The sequence below is a fragment of the Apostichopus japonicus genome, chromosome 23 (genome assembly GCF_037975245.1).
Source record: "Apostichopus japonicus isolate 1M-3 chromosome 23, ASM3797524v1, whole genome shotgun sequence".
NCBI lineage: Eukaryota > Metazoa > Echinodermata > Holothuroidea > Aspidochirotida > Stichopodidae > Apostichopus > Apostichopus japonicus.
This window is the reverse complement of record NC_092583.1, coordinates 16807189-16835012: the sequence shown is the minus strand read 5'-3', so window position 1 is coordinate 16835012 and position 27824 is coordinate 16807189. Positions and strand designations below refer to the sequence as shown.

At 35.7% G+C, this 27824-nt stretch overlaps 1 protein-coding gene and 1 non-coding gene across 3 annotated transcripts; one reads left to right on the top strand and one right to left on the bottom strand.

The window, feature by feature from the left end:
• The first annotated feature begins 250 nt into the window (after nucleotides 1-250).
• Nucleotides 251-26048, top strand: LOC139965003 (tumor necrosis factor receptor superfamily member 16-like). Of its 2 annotated transcripts, none has more exons than XM_071967144.1 (5): nucleotides 251-1148; nucleotides 22147-22648; nucleotides 24226-24418; nucleotides 24982-25109; nucleotides 25549-26048. In XM_071967144.1, exons 1-5 carry the CDS (start codon nucleotides 1080-1082, stop codon nucleotides 25857-25859), a joined length of 1203 nt encoding a protein of 400 aa, XP_071823245.1. In that variant the 5' UTR covers nucleotides 251-1079; the 3' UTR covers nucleotides 25860-26048. The 2 variants fall into 2 exon arrangements, with proteins under 2 accessions (XP_071823245.1, XP_071823244.1); XM_071967143.1 differs by having other exon boundaries at nucleotides 252-1148; nucleotides 22138-22648.
• A 1693-nt stretch (nucleotides 26049-27741) lies between these two features.
• Trnal-uaa (transfer RNA leucine (anticodon UAA)) lies at nucleotides 27742-27824 on the bottom strand. Its single transcript has one exon. It is a non-coding gene; the product is annotated as a tRNA-Leu (tRNA).

Genomic DNA, 27824 nt, shown 5'->3' with positions numbered 1-27824 from the left:
TTCCCCCCCCCCCCCCTTCGTCCATTGGTTTCTCCATGCGAGATTTGACATCACTGAAGCTCAAATATACCTCCATGCATCTTATCCGTAGACCTGTGGTGAATAAAATCTTGAAAATCAGTGGTTGCTCTAGCACTGTCACAGCATCTAGACTCAAATAATTCTCAATACTGAATACTGTTTTTACTTAGCGCCCTCAGTTTTCTCACCCTACGAATCCAATTTGCGGTGAAACAGTGAGACTGCATTTGCGATTGTTCAACTTTTATGATCTCTCTGCTCGTTGTGAGTTGATGATCATAACGGCTTAGAGACGCCTGACTCAGGGCCAATAAACGTTGCTACAACAAGAGAATAAAATCCCGTTTGGGATATAAAACTTCTCAAGATTTGCTCCACTGCGCTTGGAGAGTGTACTAAATTCAGGTTTACGAGCACGGGTAGACCAATACGATGCTCTCGTAGCATGGAGGTGCTATTTTATGATCTTTTTCTGAAGGCACTCTGCTTGACAAAGAATTGACGTTTGCTTTCATCGGATCATCCAAAGGTTGCCGACAACTAACGGATTAATAGCAGAACTAACAGAGCGAAGCAATATGCGTGTTTGGAGTTTTTATGCTGTTTACTAACACACGGATGTGAAATATTATCAGCTAACCAAGTCGACAGAAATTAGTAATGACAGTACCATGCTTCGCCACACGAACACTGATATGCTCCCCACTTGGACGAAATATAGTCTGTGGTGATTATGTCCGGTCTATATGGAGTTTCATTTGAGTGTATACGACGATATTAAAACCCACAGAAAATCAACAAGGAAGCACTGAAGTTAAATCCCAGACGAAAAGATATGTTCAGGCAGTAATTCTCAGGGTCGGCTGAGTTCTGAAACATATATGTTAGTTTCGTAACCATCGGTATAAATAAACTAGCCTATCGCAAACGGACGGGTGCTACATATAGTTTGCTATACCTGTTTGGTATATGGTTTGCAGACCCCATTGCAGAAACAACAAGCTTTCTCGATTTCTTAATTTTTTGACAGACGGTTATCAAAGGCTTCAGATACAAACATGGATTGTTTCTGTGTGTTCCCTTGTAAAGTAATTTGTTTACTCACCATACTTCTGGAACTTCAACAGGTAAGTCTGTCTCTATATTCGTCGATTTTTTCCCTTTATATTTTGAATTTATTTTCAGGAAATTGAATTTGTATGATGTACAAGCTATTTGTTGTAATATGCAAACACCAATAATGTTATAGGTCACGAAATATGTATATTTTAGATTCTTGATATATGGTTCCACCAAAATTAGAAACACAAGGTGAAGGTGTACAATACGACTTGCTATAAGTCGATTTCTGAGAAGTTGTTTAGTGTACACTTTTTCACGTAAGATTTTATGACACGAAACCCACACTAGAACTTAATCTAGTATCGACTTTATCCGCCCCATTCAATGCCCTGCTCCATGTATACGAGACACCGTTGGCGTTACCCCGTTAAAAGGTCACTCCGAAACCACTTCCCTACCTTGGTCGTGCCTCCCTTTGTAAATGTTACGTGTCTCGGTGAGAATAACATAAAACTACCACTCACAACCAGACGCGAAATTCATGTTTGAAGCTGCAGTGTTTGTTTTTCGTGAAGAACTTTACCTCAATTTTTTTTACGATAAGTCACATATATTGGAATGTCTGTATATAAGAAAAAATATGTGTAGAATGTATGCTAAAACGGAACACAAAATTAACAGAAGATTTAAAAGTGATAATCATGAAAAATAATAACAACCAGTATTTTAATATACAAGAAATATACCTTGCATCGTTTCATATTTATATATGATACAGGCTAAGGTACTGGTAGTTTATGTTTCATCAAGTAATTAGACTAGTTACTTGCTCGCTGTTCAACTGTTTGCACGTGAACTAACAGAAAATCTTAATATGGTGTCCATTGTAATTATGCTTTACAGTTTACATATTCAATGACTACCATATAAATAATGACCCTAAATTTGCTAACACATCTGTTTTTGGTATTTATTTGTTCTTTAAAATTTGTAACACATTTTGAACACTTCTCGATCTCTCACTGTTTTGGAATAACTATTACCATGATATTCATAGCTTTGAGAGATCCTTGTGTTTGATGTTGCTTTGGGGTTTTATTTTCAATCAATCTCGGAGTTCTATGATGACTCTCTTTGCTAAACTTTAAACTGCATGGTAAAACGTTTCCAAGCTTCCGATATTCCTTTGCTAACATGGAAATAAATATATTTTTTATCGCATTTCATGTATCATATAAACATGTCGAGTTCACGCGCAATAACGATAACGCAGGAAGGGAGTTGGGGTTGGAGGAGGGGGTAAAGGGTGGAGGTGAGCTTGAAATATACACTGTCCACGTAGTTAATATGGATTGGATGTTAAATCTCAGTTTTAATGTAGCTCTGTACGACGTGAAATGAAGAAGGAAAAGCGGTAGGTAAGGGTGGCGGGGGGGGGGGGGGCGTTTCCAGGGCAAAGAACTATAGTATACAAATATTTTTAGTATCTTTCAATGTAGACAAACCTTGAGACAGACTTTTGCCAGCAAACTTCGAAGTGGGTGGGAGGGGATATCTGCCCGTACCCCCCCCCCCATCTCGCATAGAGGTGATTTGCTTCAGACTCTGACTTCGTTGACTAAACCATGATCATAGAACCTAAAAATTAATACAAACAGGGACATCAAGACAGACAATGATCAAACAAATTTGCATTTCCGAAACACATTGATTGTATATTCATGAAGTATATAAGCTAGGTATAAAGCAGTAATTAGCACACTCCGTACTGTGCGAACCATATGATTGCTACCACCACCAGGGATATGGCAACCCTGATGCAACATATATGAATCTGTATGAAACATGAAACGTACTATTTATTATGCACAACCAGGGATGTTGAGAACCTCATGCCAAAAATATGCATCGCTTACTCAGTGCGTTTCCTTCTTTGTCTACATTTCAATGTAGCTTATACCAATAGTCTTGAAGAGACATTAAACTGACAAGGTAACGAGGATTTCTGTCCCAGACTTAACTCTCAATTGGATCAACCATTCATACTTTAGTATCAATTACAAAATTAGGGGGCTTAAGGAGCATTGGACCGGTCCCGACATGAAAGGAAACAATGGGAGCGTATTTCCATGGTTGACTTGTAGAGGTGGGCATACAATAGTTGTTTGTAGAGATGAATGGTTCCGTTAAAGCGATCTACCACAAAAGGTTACTTTTGTATCGATAAATTTATTCTTTACTTTAACAAAGTAACATAAAGGAGGTTACAAGATCGCCCAGATCGTTTATCGAGGTAATTTTACATTGGTTTCTCGTGAGTTAAGATGATCGGGCGATGAACTGTTATAGGTAAGATATGATAGCTTGGTTAGGTTTCATGACGCACTGCAGCCACGGGGTCCACCCACCCTCCCCTCCGGAAAATAACTAGGTCTTCTCCCTCCCCCATCCCCACAAAAAGTTAACTAAAATAAAAGTCTGGGAAAAACAAAACATGGGTAACAGAATCATGTTGAGCAAGAAAAACGGTAAACCTCAAGAAAACATCTAGTGATGATATAGTGGCGGTGTGGGAGGGGCGGTGGGTGAGGGGCGGTGGGTGAGGGGCGGTGGGTGAGTAAGTTTCATTATTTGCATTTAGCTGAGGGCTGGGGTGTGGAGTGGACACTTTAGCGTATCTTAAGTCACTTGGGAACACTACAGTCTAGTTTCCATTGCTATGGTGTTTGATAGTACCCTATTGCAGCTACCCTTATACCCCTTACATGCTCTTCTATAAGAGACGTGTTTAACTGGATTCGTGTGGTTTAAATAAAGTCACTTATGTTTTTCCCCTTTTACCTCAATCACTTCGTTACACTGTTTTGTAAAACTACGTATATTCATAGCTTTCACATCCTGCAGCACGAAATGACTCAACCGTATACAGTTAAATGAGCAAATAAAATGAAATGTGGCCATATTTTATGTTAGTCACCCTGTCGCCCACATTTGCATTTCTACAAGCCATTCCCACTTTAAAGTGTTAATTCTCTGTCCTAATACGAGGATGTAAATATAGATTTGTTTGTCGACAAAAGCGTGAAAAGAAACACTTTCTTGACGATGACCTTACTCGTCTGTGTATACCTTACTCATATCGCTGAAAGGTCAAAAGCAAAGCCCATTCGAGGAATTTATTAATTATTATTCTCTTCTTTTTAAGCAAAAAAGGTAATCAGTTTGGCTTAGCACACAATAGACATCAAAATAAACCCACCGTTCTGTGGTTTTAACAAAATGACGAAAAGTGCAAGGCCTCTTAATTGATTTTAATGAAAGGTCAATCTTTTCAATGAGAGCCATTTTTATGCATCCGTCTTAAAAAAAACCAGTATCTTGAGAGCCATGACGATAAAATCCCGGTAATTGTTCAGTTAGATTTATAACTAATGAAGTCTTCTTTTTGCGTATACGATGAAAATTTGGAACCTCTTTGTTTTGTTTGTTAAATGAAGTGCCTTTGAGGGTCTGCAAGTTTAAGATTAAGAAGAATATTACAGAATAACCGCAAATGAGACGCCACGTCCGCGCTGCGTGTTTTTTATATATTTTTTATTATTATTACTTTTAATTTTTTTTTTTGCTTTCAAAATGAGTGGATTTGTCCGAAATAAACACAAAAGTTCATAATGTTTTTGGTACTATTATTATTATTATAATTTTCTTTTCATTTCAGTGAACGAACCAAAGTTTGTCATCTTACAGTATTTTCCACAAACGTCTATAAAATAATACTGTCATGTAGCATGTTTAACAAATTGTCGCTCATAGATTTCTTCAACCAATCACGGTCACACGTTCAGGATTTTATTACCTGAACATTCTATTGTAACATTGTCAAACAAATTACCCCTTTATGAGAATGAAACATTCCGTTATATGCATATACCATCTCGTCCTGAAAGTTTGAAGAGGGATGTTTGTTGTCGCTAGCAACAATAAACAGAAGGTGTATATTGACTGTATTAGGACTGTTGGTAAACCGAGACTGCACCCTTCGAAGCCTTAATTCGAAGTTCAAATGAAAGCCAGCGATCTGTGGTACCTTTCATAACAAGTCAATGTTGACCTTCCAATTTTCAAGCAAATGAGTTACGCATATTATTCACAGAGAAACGTAGGCTGTTGTAAATCTGTTACAGTGTATCACACACATTACATCGCACCCGGGAGGGTATTATCAAAGGAGTATATAATGTGTGTTTTTTTTTCCTTTGAGAAAGCGAATGGTATTGTCTTTTCTCACGCACAGGAATTAAAGTCACACTGACAAAAACAAATTTTGTCGCATGGGTAACTCGTGAACTTGTAGTTTATCGAATTATATATCCCGTGGGCTACGAAGGGTTCAGACGAATATCACTATAGTAAGCGAGTTCCTATGCTCAAAGAATTTTCGATATTCGAAAGTGTAACCTTAGCTTCACCTGTCTACAAGCACTTTCCCGTCCCCGTGTGTAACATTATGTTTATCCAATACTGACTACCGCTATAGTAAGCGAGGTTCCTATATATGTTCAAAAAATTTCCATATTCGAAAGTGGTAAAAGTGTAACCTTAGCGGCACCTGTCTATATATGCCCTCTCCCGTCCCCGCGTGTAACATTATGTTTATCCAATACTGAGTGTAAGTTACTGTTCTAAAAGTATCATGATTCTTTCATGATTATGAATGGTTCAGTGCGTACATACATTGTTGTTTGAGGATTGGAAGGAAAAGTGGGAAATGAGTCTATTACGGGGCTGGGGGGAAGTAATAAGTTCTGAAGGCCTGGGTCCTGCTATGTGTATAGTGGGCCAATATATGTGTATACACAATTCAGAACCAGTAATGAGAAAGGGAAAACTTGAAGTCCAAGAATGTTCTCACAGTATTAAGAAATAATTTTATCATGAAAGAAATACCATACGTGTTGTCTTCATCTGAAATATATCATTATTATTTTGTTAGCTCATTAATAATTTAGTGTATTGCTTTTTATATTTTTGGTTAGTTTGTTCTGCAGTAAATAAATTATTGAATTATTAAATTTCTATAACATGCATATATAAAACAATATAATTTCTAAGTAATAAGTTTTCCACAGTCACAGAGAAGAGTGCATGTTAAAGAAAAAAACAAGAGAAAACAAGATGAGAAAGACCAATTTGATTACGATTAAATAATCCTTTTATAGAGTAAATTTAAACTAATTGTCCTTCCTCGCGTTCCACACTTATCATTACATTTCTTTCATGTTAAGTTGGAAATTCCACAGTACTCTCTTACCGTCTTTTTCGAAGTCAAGTAATAATTTATCAGGCATAGCATATGAAAAATGCATGGCCTTAATCGCTTCATACTTGCAAATATAGTTGTGTACACAGAACCTTATTATTTTCGGAAATTTCTCCATAACCAAATTCATAAAACTTTCAAAATTACTTTGCAAGATTAAGCGTTAAAAATATTATCAGAAATTTCAAAATGGAATCACGGGAGAATATCAAACTGTTATAGTTATATCTTAATTACGCTTTCTCAGTGAAACCGTTGGCCTGTAACTCTAATTCCGAATGAGTCACACCTTTTCCTTGATAAACCCCAAATCCATCCCCCATCTTCTTACTCCGCCTTGTATTCCTGTCAGAGACAATTTCCAATTCTCCTTATAAATCTCCAGAATCTGGCATATCTGTCGACCGGCTTAGTTAGTCATCAATATTAAGTTTCATGGAGGATGGTATCTGGATTTAATTTGATGCACCCTCGCATTATGCAAATTAAGTTTGTCAATGAGACTTTAGTCACGAGTGTATTTGTAATAATATTTTAAGACCATGGAAGAATTCACGTTGATGCTGTGAGGCAATACACTAATTTGTGTTAAGTTTCATCTTTGCTGTTGTATAACTATACGTTTCTTTATCTTTAACCAATATCAACATTTACTGTCAAGTGATAAAATTAGTCTAATGAATGGCAACCGTTAATGAACTCACACTGACCGGAAACCTCTCTTCTGACCTTAATACTGATTTATAATACTTTTTTTCTTCCCTAATCTAAGATCGAATGAATCTCGCTTCTTTCATTAGATCCAATTTTGCACAAAGTTCCTCAAATCCCCGTTGGTGTTTTAGACATAAAGAAACAAGTCCCCCTTGTCAAAATGAAGTGCCTCAGTTTTTGACTCAAATAGGGGACGTTTTAATCTGTTTGATGGTTTCATTCCGTCAATGTCACAAGGAAGGCAAGTAAGATATAAAAGACAGCGACTAATATTGTCGATGTTTAAATGAAACTTCGGAGTAATTTGATACTCTCGTCAAACTGCTTTTTACATATGCATTTCCATTTATATATGACAACAATCTTTATACTCTTATCTGCTTGCGTGGGCTTTTAGGGTTTCGCCGCCTAACTACATGCTTGCCTTAAAACAAATTTCTTCAACGATCCTTTTGAAAGTTGAATATGACTCAGTGATTTTTCAATTTTTATGTCCATATTGATTAGCTACTTTAGAACAACTGTTATTTTAAGACTTGTAATAAGGGCCCCAGGCTTCACTTATTAGTGTCGTCTGCTACGCATGCTTCAATGCGTATAACTTAATTGAGGCAGCGGCGTGTATATGAAGCGCCTGCATATTAAACATGAACCTGATGGATTTTTGTTTTATTTGGTGGACGATTCAAACAGGTTGCAGGGTCATTCACCGAGCAGGCAGACATTCTATAAATCGACTAACATAAGCGAATGACAAAGAAGGAAAAGCGAGTAGGAAAAAAGTCACTGTCGATTTGTAGAAACAAACTTGAGGATAAAATTGAGTACAGCGTATAAGTTTGGAAACAAAGAACTGAGAATTTTTCTTTTGTAGGTTAACCGGTCAGTGAACGTTCTGAGAATTTCTCCCTGTCTGTATAGACCGGCCATCTTGAATGTAGGCCTATGTCTGCTTGCGTAGAACATACAAAGAAGAAGGAATAAAGAACAGGCATTTAATGAAGATTTGTATTTCTTCTATATATTTTTTTGAGCGCATCGGTGACCTACAATATGTTACACTCCTCAATATGGTACAGACTGTGCCTGCAATTCGAGAGAAGTCATAACTTGTGTGTTTAGACATTCAGGATTCGAATTATAATACTAAATTTATGTTCGTGATGATTAGAGAGGCAATTCGGTACTCAAGCAACATACAAATTATTTAAATTATACAGGCCCAATAAATATATATATATATCCCTTCCCCAATGTTGGGGTCCCCCCTTTTTATAAAGCACACTACTCTTCTTCTTCAGTTCATTTGATAAATTCAGCCTACCAATTCATGAAAAGGCGAATGAACAAAAATGTTTCCTATCTTTAGCAAAATGGAAACATTGGAAGAGCACCAATTATTACTCATTGAACAAATTTTGAAGCTTTAAGTACATTTCTAAAAAGTTATTGTAAAACTCCCAGCCATATGAAGCATTCATTTGGCGCCATGGATGAGCACAGCCGTGACTCAAGTAACACGCTCGGCTGCAATATTCACCATCGCTTTATATTAAAGCCAAGAGATGGCGGTAAAATATCTTTGCAATGGCGGGAAACGATTCAGAGATGAAAGACCCAGCCACGTCATTTGCAGTTCGTTAATTCCGGAGATGAAAGGTACCGGTATTAATTGAAAATGATAAAATGCAACGCAAAAATTATGAATTTATATGCAGATGCATAGTGATTAAGCAATGGCAGAACATTTAAAAATAAAACCATGAAGAAAGCTAAAAAAAAAAATGGAAAAATGTCTGTCGGCACTTTCTTTTATATTGTGACGAAGCAAAATTGATCGTCGAAGCAAAATTTGGTTTTGTACTTATAGCTGTAAATTTAAATTGACTGTGACTTAAAGAAAATGCAGCCTCTTTTCTTTTTAAGCTTTGAGCTCACTTAAAACGAAGGATCCATTCTTTCGTTTTCCTGCGCTCGCGGGGATTTAGATATATGACAACTATTAATGCTATATCTTCATCATGCTATTAGCAATATCAGTATCTATATCTTAAAGCTAAGGATGAAATACAGTCGTTTTCACATATAAAATAACACACAAGCTAACATGTTTATGAGGAACGATACAGCGCTATGAAATCAATAGAGAACTATTGTAGATGAGGCAAGTATACCTTTTAGTGGACGCGGACAGATAAATACTTTTAGTATAAACTATATGTAACATGCATTATGAAAGCATCAAGCCAAACTGATAGAAAAGGGATAAGTAAGTTAACTGTTAAAAGGACAGATTTAGTGACATTTGAGCAACGAGAGGGGCGGGGAGGGCGGGGTAGGGGGTGGTTGGGCAGTGAATGAAATTGATGGACTAAATCTGATGCAAAATTTGGATGTTACATCTCATTTGCATCTGCATTTTTGGTTATTTAATTGCAATTATCCTAGATCAAGTTCAAGCTAAACATATACGAGAATATTAACTGCCACGCCACAACACAGATCTTACACATGACACGCCCAATGCATGTCTTTCAAAGGATTTAAAATCCTGAAAGTTTTGTACTGACTATATATAGAGTGATAGAATAGACAAAACTATGCTCATCTTACGAAGATGGTTACAGATAGGTTGGTGCATTGAGTTTGAGACTTTGCATGACATTTGATTAAGCTGAATCATTCAATCAAGTATTTGTAATAATGTAATTACGATGAGCCTATACGTGGAGTGTATATGGATATTATGGGACATGCATAACTAAATAGCATATATCTTGTTGATTCAACTATCCCTCCTACGTAGGCATATTTATATACAATATGAAGACGAACAGAATTGTTTCTAACAATAAATGTCAACATCACATGTTACACTACACAGTCACATTAATTTAAATTGCCTGTACTCGAAACAGAACTCAAGATGATGTTTCGCTCTTTCGGTTCATCAGTAAAATATGTATTAATGTTGTGAATATATTTACCCGTATCATAGAGGCACATCAAGGGTTTCAATACAAGGAGAAGACAATTCATCTCAAACTTAATATTTTCTTTAAGTTTGGATCATAGTCTTCAAAATTAAGAGATGTCTCATGTAATTTATTAAAAATCGTTTGTGGTCCTTTAAATTTTAACCAGCGATGCGGGACGGTGTTTTAAATCGTTAATTGTCTCGGTGATTCGGGCATCTTATAGATGACTCACGCTACGCCTCAGGTCCTTCGTGTCGTTTGACAAATACCCTTAGTCAGATCTGTAACTACATACAGGGATTGTGAATTAACGGCAAGGTGCGAATACTATACAAATGGCGCCAAAAGTACAGACTGTGAAATAAGATTAAGGGTTAAAATGATGGAGTTTCGATTTGAAATAAAAAAAACTCAGTACATATTGCGAGTGTATTAGTATTGATAAGAAACGCTTAGCATGTTATGGAATAGGCTTTTTATGTTATATAAAACATGTATTACTTAAGCAAACTAAGACTGTAAGTGGACGTAAACCTGCGTCGATACTTTTTAATTTCAGTTTAAAGGTCTTAAAGTATTCATTCTGTATTATATTATAGTGTTTTGTAAACAAAACCAAAATAAAAAGAGAGAAAAAAAAAACTACAAGAATTATTGCCGATAATATCTAAACATGAGTCCAACTTATAAACTAATCATTATCCCTTTGTAACTTAAGCTTATACTTTTATCAATGATCAGTCTGGGCCTCAGAAGACTGTGAAATTCTTCCATAGTGCATAATTAGTAAGCATAAAGTTTTAGTGTTTTATGGAAACTTTTATAATAATTTACTTTATAATAATTAAACAAAGTAACAATAAGTATAAAGTACCTTGTTTTCTAATAACCATTGGTAAATCTACCTTTATCAATTTTGAAGGTTTCGGGTTTGTTCGAATGTCGTAAGAAATTTAATGAAATCGCGTTGTTGGTTGCTTTTGTAGAGCAGTGCAGTACGTATAGACTGCAAAGTGAATATGCTAAGAATCATCTGCATTGTAGCTATGGAATCAATGTAACATAGTCTATACATTAAGCGCCAATCCATCGCATAACCTAGCAGTATATAGTTAGGCAGCAGACTATAGGGCCTCAAGTTATAGGTCTGAATGTGATGAGCAAGCGTTTGCATTTATGCATGACCTTAGTTCTACATAGTGACATGACAAAAACCTTTTGTTTATTAGTCAAACGGCAGATGTGCAAGAGAACAGCTGTGCCACTAAACTATATATTCAGATGTAAGAACAACAAGTACCATCGCAACGCCTACGTCTGTCTGTTGCATTTTAATGCACTTATGTTTCGCTTTATACGCAATTATATTTGTTGTGAAACACTCTAAATATTAAAGGATGACTATGGACCTAAAATGAAGTTTGACTGAATGTAGTAGACTATTAAAGGAACCACAGCTCTATATCAGTCTATACTGTATTTCTTTAAACATTCATGAAACATCATGATGAGGCTCATAAAATAAAGTAGCCTAACCAATTAGTCTAGCCCATTATAATTCCACAGGTTCAATATGAAATAATAACACATTCACGCTCTCCAGGAATATTTTCACAATGCATTACAGATAGTACAACAGGGTGTAAATTTTGTATTCCGTGTGCCACTGTAACTATGTGTAGTTAGAATGTTTTTGAGTTATTAGAATGTTTGCATCAATGGATGAACATATATATTAAGGCATGCGCTGAGGAAATGACGTCATTATTATCGAGTTCGACTTAAAGAAGCATTACAGCATGTTTTAAATGTGAATACATTGAAAATCGGAATATCACATATAGTAATGTCTAATGTAATCCTTTAATATAATTTCAGATTCTGTTTAAAGCGGTACAGGTGTACCATTGACTATCATCTTCTCACAGATATGTAAACATCATAGTTGCCTCTTCTCCTAACAGCGGTAGACTTCAAGCCTAATTGAATGTTATTTCAATTACATAAGCATGTAGCACACATAGACGATGTCGCACTTCATAGCAAGCATTCATGCGAATATCGTATCTGTTCTTTGTCGGGAATGCCTTTTATTGTATTTATTTACTTTTTTATTATTCTTATTATTTTTTTTTTACAAAAGACCGCCTTTCAGGGATGAATGTATATATGGTAATATATATGCCGACCGAGTAAAGTGTAAATCAACCTACATTTTATAAATCTTTTGTAAAGATTAATATTACAAACTAGTCTTACGGGAGTGAACATTTTTTCCCACTTACCCCGGGGAAATGGGGCAACTAATCCGGCGGTCTGTCGACTCTAAAGATAAATTTAGGCCAATGCCAAAAAAAAAATAAGGTGATTCTTTATGCATGTATGGGGATGAATCAAACTGATTTTTGCTGCTACGTAATGATAAAAATCACTCTTTTTATGTCTTATTTTGTTTTCATAACAAATTTTCTGTGTTTGATGGAAAGAAATTGACACATTTGTATGTAACTTTATCGAGTTTAATTTATTTCTTTATTGGATATTTACATACATAATTAGATAGTTCACGAATATTGCTGTGTGCTATCATATATAATGTTGTTAGCATGAGTGCGTGTGTATATGTGTCACAGATGAAGAGAGCTTACAGGTCATGGGCCATGATGAATATGAAATTGGCTAACTTTAGTCTATTAATTTTTAAACAACTGTTTGAGTTGATTTTGAACATTTTGTTCGATATGTGGAAATCACATAACAAATGTAGTCCATTAGTTTGTTTAGTCGAATAGTTTGGAAATTATTCCATTTTTTTTTACATTTATGATTTGTGTCAAATTAAAAATCTTAAAACACGGTATAAAGAAAGAACCAATATGATTATACTATAGTGATAAAGGTGGAATCAAACAGTTGTGTGCTCCCTGATTCCTATAGAATTACAGTACCACATGTCGTTGCCATTTATGCGAGATTGTATTGTTAGTGCTATATTAGACAGTCAACAAGCCATTTGCCACGTTATGGACTTAAATCAATTAATTGCGTTTGTCAACTGTGTGAAATCCAGTGTCACGTGATACATTTTGAAACTATATGTCGATAATTGCTGCCAACAGATCAATGATTTGTAATTTAGGCATGTATGTATGTGTGTATCGGTTGACTATAGTATGTTATCTACATTCACATCATATGTAAGCCTAATTAAAACAGCTGTTTGAGTTGATCTCTTTGTTTGATCAGGTTTTCCCCCAAACAATAGCACGAATATAGTTAATTAACGTGACTCAATCTTTATTAACTCATGTTCAGGTGATGGAGAAGATGTTGAAAATCGTTCGCTTAAATCTGAACCTCTTAAATCTTCGTTATGATACTTCATGTCAATTAGGTCACACCACCCCCCCCCCCAAAAAAAAACAAATGATAATGATCACATTTATAATAACTTTTAATAATGGAAATCACATACAAAATTACTTCGCAAATCAAAGTTTGTTTATCCTTGGAAATAAATTCTCTCTTTAATAATATGGAAAACTAAATGCATAAGAGATCCCTTTTGTAACTTCTTTAGTAATGCATGACACGGTTAACAAAAAAATTTTGTTTAAATGTTTAAATATTAACAATAATAATAAAAATCATACCAGATAGAAAGAAGTAAGAAAAGAAAATTCAAAGAAGGTAGGCTCCTTGTTGGAGAAAAAATTATGAGGACAAATTGATCTTAAATATAGCTAGAAATAATATGATAGAAAAATGAAAAATCATTTGAAAAATTATTTATATACATAGCCACTTCTTGAAATGTTTGTTCCAACGTTAATTATCTCTTTCTTGCTTTTTTAAACAAGTTTAGCCTATTACATGCAGGTGCAATACGGTGTCCACAGTCACATGATCAGACATCATTAATACATGTATAATTCATGTTCCCATAATTGTCTGATAGAGACAAGTCAATAAAATATTACTCACTTAGATTAAAATAGAGTAATTTTGCCAAGATCTCGTCGATTTCGCACATTAATAAATACGTCAGTTTCAATATACCAACTGTATTCGTTTCACTTAAGTCACGTTCTTCATCCGCCAAAAAAAAAAAAAAAAAAAACCGAAATCTTTTAAGCCTTGTAAATTTATTCTTCACAATCACAATTTATTTGATTGTAAATCAATCCATTCAATTTTATTTGTAAAGCTCATTGTATGGAGTGATGTTAATTCCTTTGAAGTTTGCCGCCAGTTGTATTTGATCTTGTACCGACAATGTGTAAAGAGATTTAATGTATATAAGTGCAATCGTTACCAACATCATATAGTGACGTGTTTCACTGTACTAATAATTCGCTTTAAAAAAAAGACAGAAAAAGAAGAATGAGAAAAAATATAAAAAATAAAAATAAAAACGTAATAAACAAGCAAGTAAAAACATAAATTAATTAACTGTGAGTAATACGCTACAGAATATTAAGTATTAATTTAAAATTTAATATGGACATTATGAGACGTGTGTGGAATGGTTGGGATGTGAGTTATGTCTTCATCATATACTTCTAACAATGCTTTAGTCAAGCAAACAACAATTCCACACATACACACGCACATCGTGTTCGATTTCATTGATTGTATTTTATATATCGCCTTACCGTATAAGGGCTACACCGTGCATTATAAATTGCAAAGTACAAGAAGGATATATTATTATAAGAAATTTGATAGAAGGAAAGGGAAGGGTGGGAGAGATTTTGTGGGACTGTTATGTTAAATAACCCATCATATCTCTCTTCCCAAACGCAATTGATTGGAAGAGAGAAACAAGCCTGCATGTTACATACGCTTCATCAGAACAAACATCCGCAAGTTTGATACTACATTCACGTGTCATTGTAGTGTGTATATGCTTAAGAACGGGCCAGGGAGAAACATCGGTGTTGGAGCAATGGTCAAGCAGTGGCAAACTCTTTATACAACTAAATTGAGCACATTGTAGGACAGACCAGTGGGGGTGATAGCCTGTAAGCCATAAGGGCCCTTGAACCCGATAAGTGTAAGATTGTGGGTCGCTTTTTATTTAGCGGGCCGGATTGAAACTTTCTAGGGTCGTATTTGGCCCGCGGACCGCCGATAAAGATTCCCTGCTTTAGAACGTGGTATTTCAAAATTGTAAATATTTTCGGCTTTCATACCGTTTGTGTGTAATCATTTGTAACCGTTTGTATGTAATCAAGTGATATACTTCATTGTCATGTTTAAACTTCGCTGATGTGTGTCGGCAAATATACAGCCTCCACCTATAAAATATGAGTATAATATGAAAAAGAGAATACATTGTTTTTATCCCATATTTCTCTGGCCACCTATATAATTGAGTTCAGCTCCTTATGTCGCCCCCCCCCCCCACCCCTCTCTCTCTCGTCAGACCTTGGTTGATTGCATCGGATTAAGCCGCTAGATGACGATGTACTAGGCCTAATAGACATTCCCTAGGCTATTCGTTTGTTTTGAATGTACTTGGCAATGTTACCCAAAACAACCACTTTATTATCCATAATGAGAGAGAAAAACAAAGGTATCACGTATCAATGTATCCAGAGTTCATTCAGTAAACAATTCCAAGTGACGAAAGTTGCCATGCTGTAAAATGGTTAGAATTTAGGATACATTTCTTGACCGGTTTATCATAGACTTATCTAGGACAGGGTCGACAGTGGGTCGGAATTAAATTAAATTGACGTGTGCTTAGGGAGAACGGACAGACATATCAAATGGTTGCCTTTCAAAGGAATGTGTTTTATTCGCGATCCGATGCTAAAGGGAGAAAAACAAGAAAAGAAAACGAATTATTTTCTCTTTGCAAAATTGGTCGGCTAAGACAAAAACATGACTCAATAATTAAATTTTGCGGAGGGAAATTGCGTATGAGCATTGCCGACAGATATCGGTTAGCTGGGGATTCAAAGATTTGTCACGTGACCCGTGATTACATAAATACGTATAATATTTAAATAAAAGTAGTGAATGATATCGCAGAAACGAAAACTCTAAGTATACCGTCGAAATGTTATTCCTTTAATAAATTAGGAATATTCTTCAGAATTATTAAATGATAATTGAATAATGTTACAAGTTGTATTAAATTGATAAATTCCTCTCATTTATTACATAATCAACCTGTCATTTAATTGAAAGCTGATGGACCGATTACTTATAATACGGTATTTCAACATTCAACAGTGACGAATAGTTCAATTAACATAAAGCAAACATTTGAACAATCTTTCTTAAAAGGATCTTGCTAAATCTTATCATTTTGATAATTGCAGCAAAGTTTTACGGTGAATGTAACTCATCATTTTGAAACCAACTTTGTACACTTAATCAAATAAGAAAAGTCAGCAATTGATCAAATTTACGCAAAATTTCAAATTGCAAACTTCTTTATGAGCGCATATACAAGTATACATATTGCATTATATTGCTGATATGCAAATCACGTCATAGGTGAATGACCCCCTCCCCCCCCCCCCCTCCACTCCCCATTACATTGCAAAATGTTAAATTGGCTAAATTGATCAATGGGAGTTATATGGTAATCGAGACTAATTAACTTTCCATTGTTACAACTCCTCAACCTTCTCATATTCCTTTTTCTATTCGTCTCACTATCCTTTGTTCTGTCTCTAAATTTATGATGTAATTATCGATATTAGATGCATTTCTGCTTGGACGTAGATCCTACTAGGATCGAGACATCAGACCCTTTCTCTTTATATAAAATTGATTTTAACTGAAGAGAGACTCATATGAACTTTTCTGTGGCATTTAAGAGCGTCAAACTACATGTTCCATGAGGTCCCTTGACTTTGAGGCCCCTCTATACCCTGGTCACTTGGCCCGTCGGTATATAATAGATATTCCGGCACTAACCAACTTAATTTGTAGTAACCAAACGTCTCGTAGCTGGCAGCCTTGTTGCCAGTGGTCCTCTCATTCTATGAGTCAGACGCTTTGTGGCATAATGAGTCGCGACTGTTTCAATTTTCTGCAAGCCTGCGAGGGGGGGGGGGGGGGGGTGGTGGGTCAGGGAGAATTGCGTGTTCGTTTACCCTTCAAGAGCGGTTTTGATTTATACTTGTATTTAAGTGACGTTAGGTAACCAATTCACTTTGAATTCTTTCGCAACGACAGTCAGACAGTTTGGCTACTAAATTTTGGTTAAATTCATATCAACTATTCTTCTAACATAATATCATTGCCTACAGGCAAATGTGCCTGGCTTCATTTTGCTTTCCTTTGATTTGGCTAACAGGATTTTATTTAGCGATTGTCGGGTTTTCTTTGAAGTGCTAGTTAGCTAATTAAATTTTGTTTCGCCGCCACCAAACAGTATGATGGCGTGCTCTTGAAAACCTGACAAATGGTTAGTATGGAACGCGAAATGACATTTCAGGATTATGATACATGTTACCACAATGAGCAATAATGTGAAAGGGTAAAATGAATGAGTATACGTTAAAAAGTTTGCACTTATTAACTAAACCGATGTGTTTTATGCATATGAATCACCTACAGATCATACATATCCATATACTATTTTATAAGAATATTATTTCAATAAATGACCACATTTTAATGTTTCGGTATACTTATGATGTAGTTCAATAATAAATATCATTATTATATATCACTGGATGGTACTTTGGCGTTCCATACGAAATCAACTTGAATGACCGGCTTATTCATAACCAAATGAATCGTATCTCTCTCTCTTTTTTTCAAAACTGAAATGTTTTTGGAAGTTTCTTAAACGAAAGACATGAGAAATTGTATGTATTTGCTATATCGACTTCTAATAGGGCTATAGACTATACTCTCGTCAAAAGTATTAGTTATTCAAGATTTCATATCACTTTCTCCAAAAAACACGAATTACTTTACACGGATCATTCCTTAATTAGGATAACTTGTTTTGAGAGAAGGGGTAGGGGAAGAGGAAGGTAGGGGGAGGGGTGACTGGACCGATCAGGTATCATATCCTTCATTAAATATGTTAATTTGTCTCACTATTTCCTTCGCCAAGAATCTCGTCGGTCGTGATTTTGTATATAGTTCCGTCCGTTCCGCCGATATACTTTTCCAATCTTCTCGAGTAACGCTCCGCCACTCGCTTTTGGCTAACCTATACCATTTCCCATTGGTGCATACGTCCTGCAGTTTGTACGATGGTTTGTGGACCAACATTCAGTTTCCTTGTATACTATAGGGGCGGATTAGCCTGCCTGCACACGGGTCGGAATCGGTACTCAACTGGGCCTGTGAGTTAGAGGCACCATTGCCGCCTCCTTTATCACTGAGACGGATTTATCCCTCAGTCCGCCCGCCATGGCTGATTTGTAAAATATACACACTGGCCTGGTTTGTCTCTTAGTCGTATATGACCTTCTAAGTCACCATGTAATATTACCCGTCATCACTGGCTCGATATATTTTAGTTTCACGAAAACTCCAATCTGTTTTCCATCTACTTATATTAGATATTCACATCAACGTCACCCACAACATGCAGGATCTCAGTCAAAGAATCCGTTACGTGGTATTTCGGTATTCAGTACCTCATTTTATTTTCCCTTGGTTATACCATCTCTATAAAACATCTTGATTTCCAATTATAGTTGTATTTTTCTGCTCCCAGAAATCCTGAAGTGACTTTTATTATGAGATGTTTCCATCAGCCATATGGAGAGGCTTCATAAAAGTATATATTGATGACCAATAGAGCTGCGTGAGCCAACTCATATCAAATATGAATCACGCATGCGCATTGCGACATATTGTATTTCAAACCATGTAACTAAATTGTTAAGGTTGCCATGCAGTTAGTATAGTATACGAGTCCAGAGGGAAATGTATATCTGGATGAAACTGAAAAACAGCATAGGCTTATATTTGTATCACAGGAAGGCAGGCGCGGACCTAGGGTGTGTTTGGGATGTGTACCCCATTTCTTGATTGAAAAATTTATAGTCAAAATATGCCTTAAAATGCACAATTTGACGTCTCATTACTTTTCTGGGCTACGAGCCCTAAACTTTCCTACATTGGAATCGGATGCAACGACCCCAGGACAACACCCCTCTTGTTTTAAAATCATGAATCCGCCCCTATGGAAGGTATATTGATTTGCTTATTATACTGACCACGTGTATACGTTGCATGTTAACATTGCATGGCCTGTCTCACCTATATAAAATAAATTAAAATTGATGGTTTGTCCCGTTTCCAATTGTCCTTTTAGAAAGGAGATACCTGCATAATATGAAATGGAAGGTTTCTTTACAACATAACTTGCAAACCAACCTAGGACTTGATATCTAAGGAAAATCTAACTCCGCCTGCATTTATTTAGGATATCAACGTCGTGCCGGAGGGCTGCCATGTTGTCAATGTGTTTCTGGTATTTTCTGATAAATAAATTGATAACTGATAATTTTAAGTATCAGTTCTAATCAAGATGTAGATACAATTTTCATTCACGGTTGCGTTTCCAGTTATATTTCTCTCGCCAAAAAAGTAACGCTTAAAAACAGAGCAAATAATTGGTATAAATCTGATGAGAAATGGAATAAGGTTACAAAAAAAATTCCAAGTAAATCAAATTCAGTCTGTTTATGTTACCCTTATCTTGTCTATGTTGCAATAAACGAGCACGGTATTTATCGTACATCTGCCGTCTTTTTCATAGCCTTTGCCGGTTTTACGACTTGGACAAGTCTAGTACATGCGATAAAACCATAGTAAACACCTTTTCTCCCCAACCAAGTGTGGATTCTAATAACGCATTATTAAAGCATATGGTGAATAACATCACGACTCACTCAACAGCTGTAAGCGACACCTTTGGGAATCTTAAATCTAAGAACATTAATGTCACCTATCACTGAAAAGTTTCAAAAGGCCGTTGACTTGTAACTACCTCAAGTACAGGTATCAATGCAAAGTGATCGGTGTGTGATGCAATCATATATCCACATCACATACGTACAGTTAAGGAGTTGACTCACTCCAGATACACAGCAAGTAAATTAACGATTTCCGGTCGAATCTAAAAGTTTCGATGACCTGCTTACACATTTCTGTTTGGTAGTAGTCAATAAACACAGGCAAATAGCTTAGCAGAATATGTTTGCAACTTTCTCTTTCATAATATGCATCGAAAATTTGTAAGTAATGCCAGCGATCATACCTCGTTGTTGTTGAACTTTTGCAAATAAAAAGTACCGATAATTTGTTTTTTGATAAAAAAAAAGTCGCTGAAAAATCGGATGTTCTACGTATTGAAATTGAATCCACTAACCAGTGGTCCTTTAAGTATTCTGACAGGAAGTATGTTATAAACATTTATGTGAAATATTAGTAGACAGTAATCAATGTTACTTTGTGGATCGGAGAGAAGTTTATGCGTTGATTTATCCCGCGTTAACTAAGACCACACCACAAGATCAAACGATGCGGTAAATGAACGTGTCGGAGACTTTACCTAACTAATTAACTTATAAATATTACTGTACAACTGTCTCGACCATTGAATTCTCCTTTTCCTTTACCAAACGTTTAATATTTACAAACATCGTTCGTTTTCTAATACCTCGAGATTTCTCCGTGTTATCAAAAGACTATATAAAAGACACGCTGTGTCTGTCGTCACAATTTAAACACCCCGTGGCTTGAAGACTAAGCACATGATTTAACGGCAATGATGAAATAGAAACTGTAACAAATTTGTGCACCCTCGGCTCCCGTTGTGTCAGAATTGACAAACTTACTCAAGCCGTTTACGCAAACCACAAAGCTGCCAGTTCACCGTACCGGTACGTTGTTTTCGTAGTCCAGCTGAGCTTAAAGACTTATGTGTGTACTAAGAAACTAAAGAAATAAATATCAGACAATTAAGTTAGTAAATGTATCAATTAAGTTTATTACAATTTACTTAACATATCAGTTTATGTTTGGTTACGTTCTCATGTGAAAAGTACTCGACATACCACTGATAGGAATGCAATACAAGGCTAAAGGATTTGCGGGTTGAGGGGGGGGGGTAAGGGAAGGGGAGATTAAGGAGTGGGTACCAGCAATCTAGCGTAATAGTTTACACAGTCTGAGGCAACATGTCAGCATTGTGAAAAACTTCACCACAATGTATACAAACAAGCATTCGAAAAAATCGGAGAAACTTTACCCCTGCTCATTATGATCAGAACACCCACCCACCGACCCACCTAATAATACCCGCCCGCTCCCTCAAAGACCATAGTGCCCAGTACGTCATATTTGGTTGCTTTATGGTATCATGATCCAAGGAGTGTTGTTCAACGTTAGCACATCTCTCCAGACGTTCTCTTCTCCGCTGTAATTGAGTTGACAGTACATGTACAAACCACGCGGTGTTTACTAAGCCGCAGCGTAATTTACCACCAGATTGAAATCCATCCCAACTCTTGACTCATGTAGTGTTAATCTAACGGACGCCAAAATTACTTTGGGATATTGTTTCAAGATTGATTAAGTGTATAATATAGTTTATGTAAAAGCAATAACGGTTTACACAACTAGCATATATATTAAACGAACTATATATTTATTAAATTTGACGTCACGGATAACGGTATAACGTACCTAATACATAATGGTACATTTCGTGAAAATGGAAAATGTGCGAAGGTGACACAGACGCTTTGTCTTAGATATATTTTATGCGACGCAATCGGAGTATTTTCTCGCGCCCCAGGCCACGTTATATACCAGAAACTCTGCCCTTCCCATTTAAACTATCTTTTTTTTGGTGTAAATTTCGGTTATTCACAGAATGTACTTTGCTTGTTATCATCATTATCGATGGCTGAATATGATTTAATGACTAAAATTTTAAATCTCATTAAATCGTCTCTTTGTAATGATTTTTCCATATTTGTACAAATGATATAAAAAATTTCAGACATGATTTATCTTCTTTTTTTCATATTATTTTCATCACAGATGATACAGGTAGTTCGGTCGACGACAGTAGCACCTCAGTGTAGAAGTAACACGTATACAGACAGCGGTGACTGTTGTGATGCATGTCCCCCTGGAGAGGGGGCTATTTCTCTTTGTGGTGTTACAAACATCCAATGTAAACCTTGTCGGCAGAACAGGACTTTTTCAGATGAGTGGGGTAACAACCCTTGCCGACCATGTACAGAGTGCAATTCAGATCAAGTGACTATTAGTAAATGCAATTCAACACATGATTCGAGTTGCCGGTGTAAAATGGGACTTTTTCGAAAGAATGGGGGCGTCTGCAGCCAATGCAGTGTTTGTCCGCCAGGTTTTGGAACCATACAGCCATGTACATTTTTGGAAGATATAATATGTGAAGAATGTGTCCCATTAAAGACTTATTCAGATGTCGTTACCAGGGCAACCGTGTGTAAACCTTGTACAAGATGTCGGAGAGGAACATTCATAGTAGAAAACTGCACAAAGTATTCAGATACTGTTTGTTCACGTGAGTAAACAAATTAACTTTGTTTTCGAAAATGTTGTTTTCTTTTTACATTAACGAAGTTGTGTGTTGATTTTGGTCAATTCTCAATACTATCATCACCAAATAATTTAATTCATTTATTTGACTACTCGAGTTTCTTGTCAAATAATGAAAAGGTGGTTTGGAAATAAATGTGCGCTTTGCATGTCATTTAGAATCATATGATTAAGCGTTGGGCGAGGAAACCTGTCTACCGTGTATTTCTCAAAATCGATAATAGTCAATCCTAAAATACTTTCCCTTTTGTCGATTGAAAACAAAGAAACAACAAAACAATGAGGCTGCATAGATTGTTGAATTGAAATTTCGTTTACGGTGATTTAACTAACTTTACTCACTATAAACTTCGACAACATAGTATGGTTCGTATGTTACATTGTTCCTTGCTCGCCAACTTCCAGAAACTCTCCGTCACGAAAACAACATTCGGTGACATCTGCAATGTTTTAGAATCATGTTGTTGACTTTAGATCAGCGTCTGTGTTATACAAACAAGTAATAACTCCCTAACATTCACTACGTACATTTCATACGCGACATTTTACGATTAAATATACTTTCTCTGATTATGCCTTCCAGAATTAATGCCAAAACTTGAAAGATACAACTGTACGATGTGTCATAACTCTCTCCTCTCTCTTCTCTCTGTCTCTCTTTCCTCCCTGTTTGTTTATATGTCTGTCAACCTGCCAACACCCTCGTTCAATTCACTCAAGATAGCTACTACATATACACGCTTTGATTCTTTTTGTCGTTGTAAATTTTATTCCCGAAAAACCAACATTTTACGATAACACATAAACGTAGAACCACAAACACTTAAAAATGTTAAGTCTAGATTTAAGACCTTTCACTGGGCGAAACGTTCATGGTTTATGTTTTTTACCTCCATAAATCTTGGTCGAAACTTTATCATTTTGATTTTGGTGATGTATATATGCGGATCAATGTTAATCTTCGTCTGACTCTTGATTGAATTATGCATCCGCAAGATAAAGTAGAGCACCGAATATATACCTTACGTTGTGTATTTGTAGCAGCATATTAGCTTACGCCGGGCGAGAGGTACTTAGAGGCAAAAAGCCTTCTATTTAAACTATGTAATGCGAATTATTTTCATTTTCCTCCAATGACTCATGTTGTTTCGAATTTGCTTGCTAGATGACACAAAGCAAAATAAATTTGTTTTACTTGTACTTGATATAAATCCATGTTCTATCAATAGTGATGGTTCATATTTTCAGTGAGAAAGTGTTCTCTTCGTATAATTTCGATAACTAATAAGGCTATAGTTATAAATTATTGTAGTAAATCTTCCTATTCCCGGTTTTGTTACCCCGACATTCTTTGAGATAATTTTCATGGTATATGGCAACTATTTAATACTATAATCAACAAAATTCATTTAATTTTATCTTTTTAATAGCCATCCCAAGTTTACACATGAAACTGAATAAAAAAATGTTTTTACTACCTACATCACTAAGCCAGCGTTTCCACAGTCATACTAATACAGATCCATTCCAATTTCTCAACAGCGCCTCCATCAAGTGACATTTCACTGACGCCACCATCAGACCCCACTGGCCACCCATATCATCCCGGGGTCAGCATTGTTCCTCTTTACTGTGTTCTCCTTGCGGCTCTCGTCGTTGGCCTCCTCATCTATGTATTGTTTAAAAGATGGTCGTTTCATCAAATCAAATTGAGAGCCTCTCAAAAGATGGTCAGGTAAGAAACATTTCAAATTTTATTAAACGCAACAATTGAACCTTGATAAAATATATATATATATATATATATATATATATATATATATATATATATATATATATATATATATATATATATATATATATATATATATATATGGAGTGTACTACAACGTGTAAGTCGAAAAGGGAGGACTTAATGTTTATCTCACCTGTTAGTTCTATGATGCTGTGATCAAGTAATATCCCTATGACGTCATTTGAAATATAGGAATATCGGATTTACATAGATCTTATCATGTTGCGTAATTAATTCACGAAACAGCAATGAACATATGCGTCCGGAATTGTTTTCCCTGGTAACAAGTTCAGTTATATCAATAAGTGGATGATATATGGCACAAAGTTATTGACAGTTAGGGGTTGTAGCTGGAAATGGCAACATTTTAAAGTGACATTTAAACGTAATCAGAAGAGTCAAAAGAAACACTTTTAGTTAACGTGTTCATAAATGTGAAATAGTAGTGTTGCGGCAAAAGTACGGTACGCATATTCTTTGAACAATGCTTTTTTTTCAAACAGATCTAATACGAGTTCAACAGATATTGAGAAAAACCCAGAGAACTTGAACGGAAGCCAAGTATTGACTGCTACTACGTATACGGGGCCTTCGTCGTACGTTGTTGCCACAGTTTCTCCCTCCACAGATGGTGAGTACAGGCTTCGGTAGTTTAGGTACACCTCAACTACTGGTAATTTAGAGTTTACCTTACTTGATTCATTTATTCGAGTCATTGTATCATCTCTATTTGTAAAACCCACTAATGTTCTTACTCTTCTTGTTTCTAGTTTATTCTGTGCAGGGACGTAGCTAAGCTATTATTTACGGGGCCGAATATTTCTCTAGGAGAAGGCAGAGTACTGCTCGAACTTATTTTCTGAAAAAAGTCATGACATTTGGGGGGGGGGGTGAGATTGCGGTTTAGGGTGGGAAGTGACAAATCAATTTCAGTAATGTCACTAATTTTGATCTAGATTGTACAATCTGTGTCAGTCAATGTATGCAAGAAAATCAATACAAGTCAATTTATCTACGTTCAAATGTTCTTTTCCCATCAACAATCCGTATACTTTCTTGTCATTTTACAGTATCACCAACAACCCTTTACAAAGAACTTCATTCGGACAAAAAGGTGGAATTAGAAGAAAAATTGATGATTTCAAGGAAGGACGGTCGAGATTGGCGAGCACTATGTACTCAGTTAAACTTTACAAACATGGACAAGGAAGACTTTAGCAAGTCGAAGGACGGCCATTTAAATCCAGTACATCAAATGTTTCATAAATGGCAGTCACGTGATGGAACCATGGCAACAGTGAACGCTCTTAATGAAGCTTTAATGAGCATTCAAAGGAAGGACTTAGCAAACTTGATATTAACAAATAACGGCAACTTATGATGAATCTGGAATCAAAAAATCATTGTCAAAATAGTACGGTACATTATTATTCAAAAATATTTTTACGATTTGTGAAATACATGTTGAGAAAAGATTTCACCCTAATATTGCACATATAGTAAAAGACACAATTTTGGTTGTTTGTCAACTAACATGAAGTATGCTGTATTATATATATATATATATATATATATATATATATATATATATATATATATTAATATTAATATATATTTAATTAAATTGGCCTATAAATAAAGGGTTTGGTATACATTTGTATTTGCTAGTGTATAAATTAATATCTGCTTTTGAACATACACTGTTGCAATATGTAAACTATTTGCAGTTGTTCTCTTTTCGTGTGTTGGCTTTCGTAATCGAAAATTCTTCATTATTATGTATTTCAAAGATGACTTCGTGCACATCAATAATTTTGACATGTTGTGCACCGTTAAAAGCACTTACATCAACCCCGGTTGTATTTTTGTACCAATTTTGTTATTTGGGGGGGGGGGGGGGAGAAATGATCCTTAATGTACATTTCCCCTTACAACCAGAGATCAGCCAGCGATTGAGGGCGCCACGTTACGAGACGGAGACGGCTCCTCAATTGCAAACTCAGAAGTCATCAGGAAAACCTAAGACTATCTTAGCTTCTAATAACATGTTGACAATACATTCCAAAATTGTCAATAAAGGTAGTGTTGAATGTCACTCAATTAATGGTACTCTAGCTGCTGTTCATAAGAATTTAAATGAATGTTTTGTTTCAGTCATTAGAATTAAACAATTGATAAATATTAAATGTTAGGCCTGCACTGAGGAGCTGACGTCATCATCAATGTATCCATAATGAACATTCAAGAGACTTGCGGGATTTGAACCCTGAATACCTTGAAAACTGGGATAGTTATAGAAACATTACTAGCACTATTTTCTTGAACAACCAAGACTCAAATTCTGCTAAATTCACCCATTAAAAGTTGGCAGCCGGGCAGGATAATGTGAAAATTGATAAAAGTGCCCAATTTATGCCATAATTTATAAATATCATTTTTCTGTAAAAAAAATTCTGTAAGAGTGTCACTGACATTTATCTGTCAATGTGGCTAAACTACTAAGTTTATAACATAAAACATTAAAATAACTTCTCGATAGTATTGTGAAACAAAAAAAAACAGCATATTTCGAATCCTTTAACAAATCGATCACAGCCAAGCGGTATTTCCTATCATTCTGAACTGGCATGCAGATCTACAAATAAAGGCAGGCAAGATCAAACTTTAAAAAAAGAGGAAAACTATTTCCAACTGGTATGTAAAAACCATACCTTAAAATCCTGCTCCTAAAGCTAAGAAATGTAACCTGAAATCGACTACAGTTTTCATAACAGTCGGGTATTATAACAAGAAGACTTCCAACCGGAGTCTCAAACTTTAAATTTTGGGGCAATTAATCGAACACAGCTGCAAGAAGGAACAACAAACCATATAAATGAAGCAGATAAAACGTATGGTTTATGAGAAAATTGCGAGAGTTACTCCGAATAGAAATTTAACAGATGTCAAGCTATACGAGTTTGGTTCGAACAACGCAGATATCTTTCATTAGGGGCTTATATCCAACGTCCCTTTCTCTTTTATTTAAAGACAAACTCGCTGGTTTTGTCTGTGTCCATCGATATGTACATCATAATTGGTATATTTAATTTTTTAATATGGAAAAAGAAAAGTGATAGTTTAATATACGAATGCGTGGGTGCGAAGCCTTGGCTACACTATTATTCCACGAATATGTTATCTTATATATTTTTATTTTTATTTCTGTCATGCACTGTAGGGGTATCAATTTATACTGGATTGCTGCAAAAGTAAATTACGTCTGGTACGAGTGGGGTTCGAACCCACGCGGATATTCGTCCATTGGAACTTAAGTCCAACGCCTTAACCACTCGGCCATCGTACC

Coding starts and splice junctions, on each gene's coding strand:
- LOC139965003 (XM_071967143.1), top strand. CDS start 1,080: ATGGATTGTTTCTGTGTGTTCCCTTGTAAAGTAATTTGTTTACTCACC. Junction 22,649..24,225: donor TTCAGATACTGTTTGTTCAC/GTGAGTAAACAA, acceptor ATTTCTCAACAG/CGCCTCCATCAAGTGACATT. Junction 25,110..25,548: donor AGTTTCTCCCTCCACAGATG/GTGAGTACAGGC, acceptor GTCATTTTACAG/TATCACCAACAACCCTTTAC.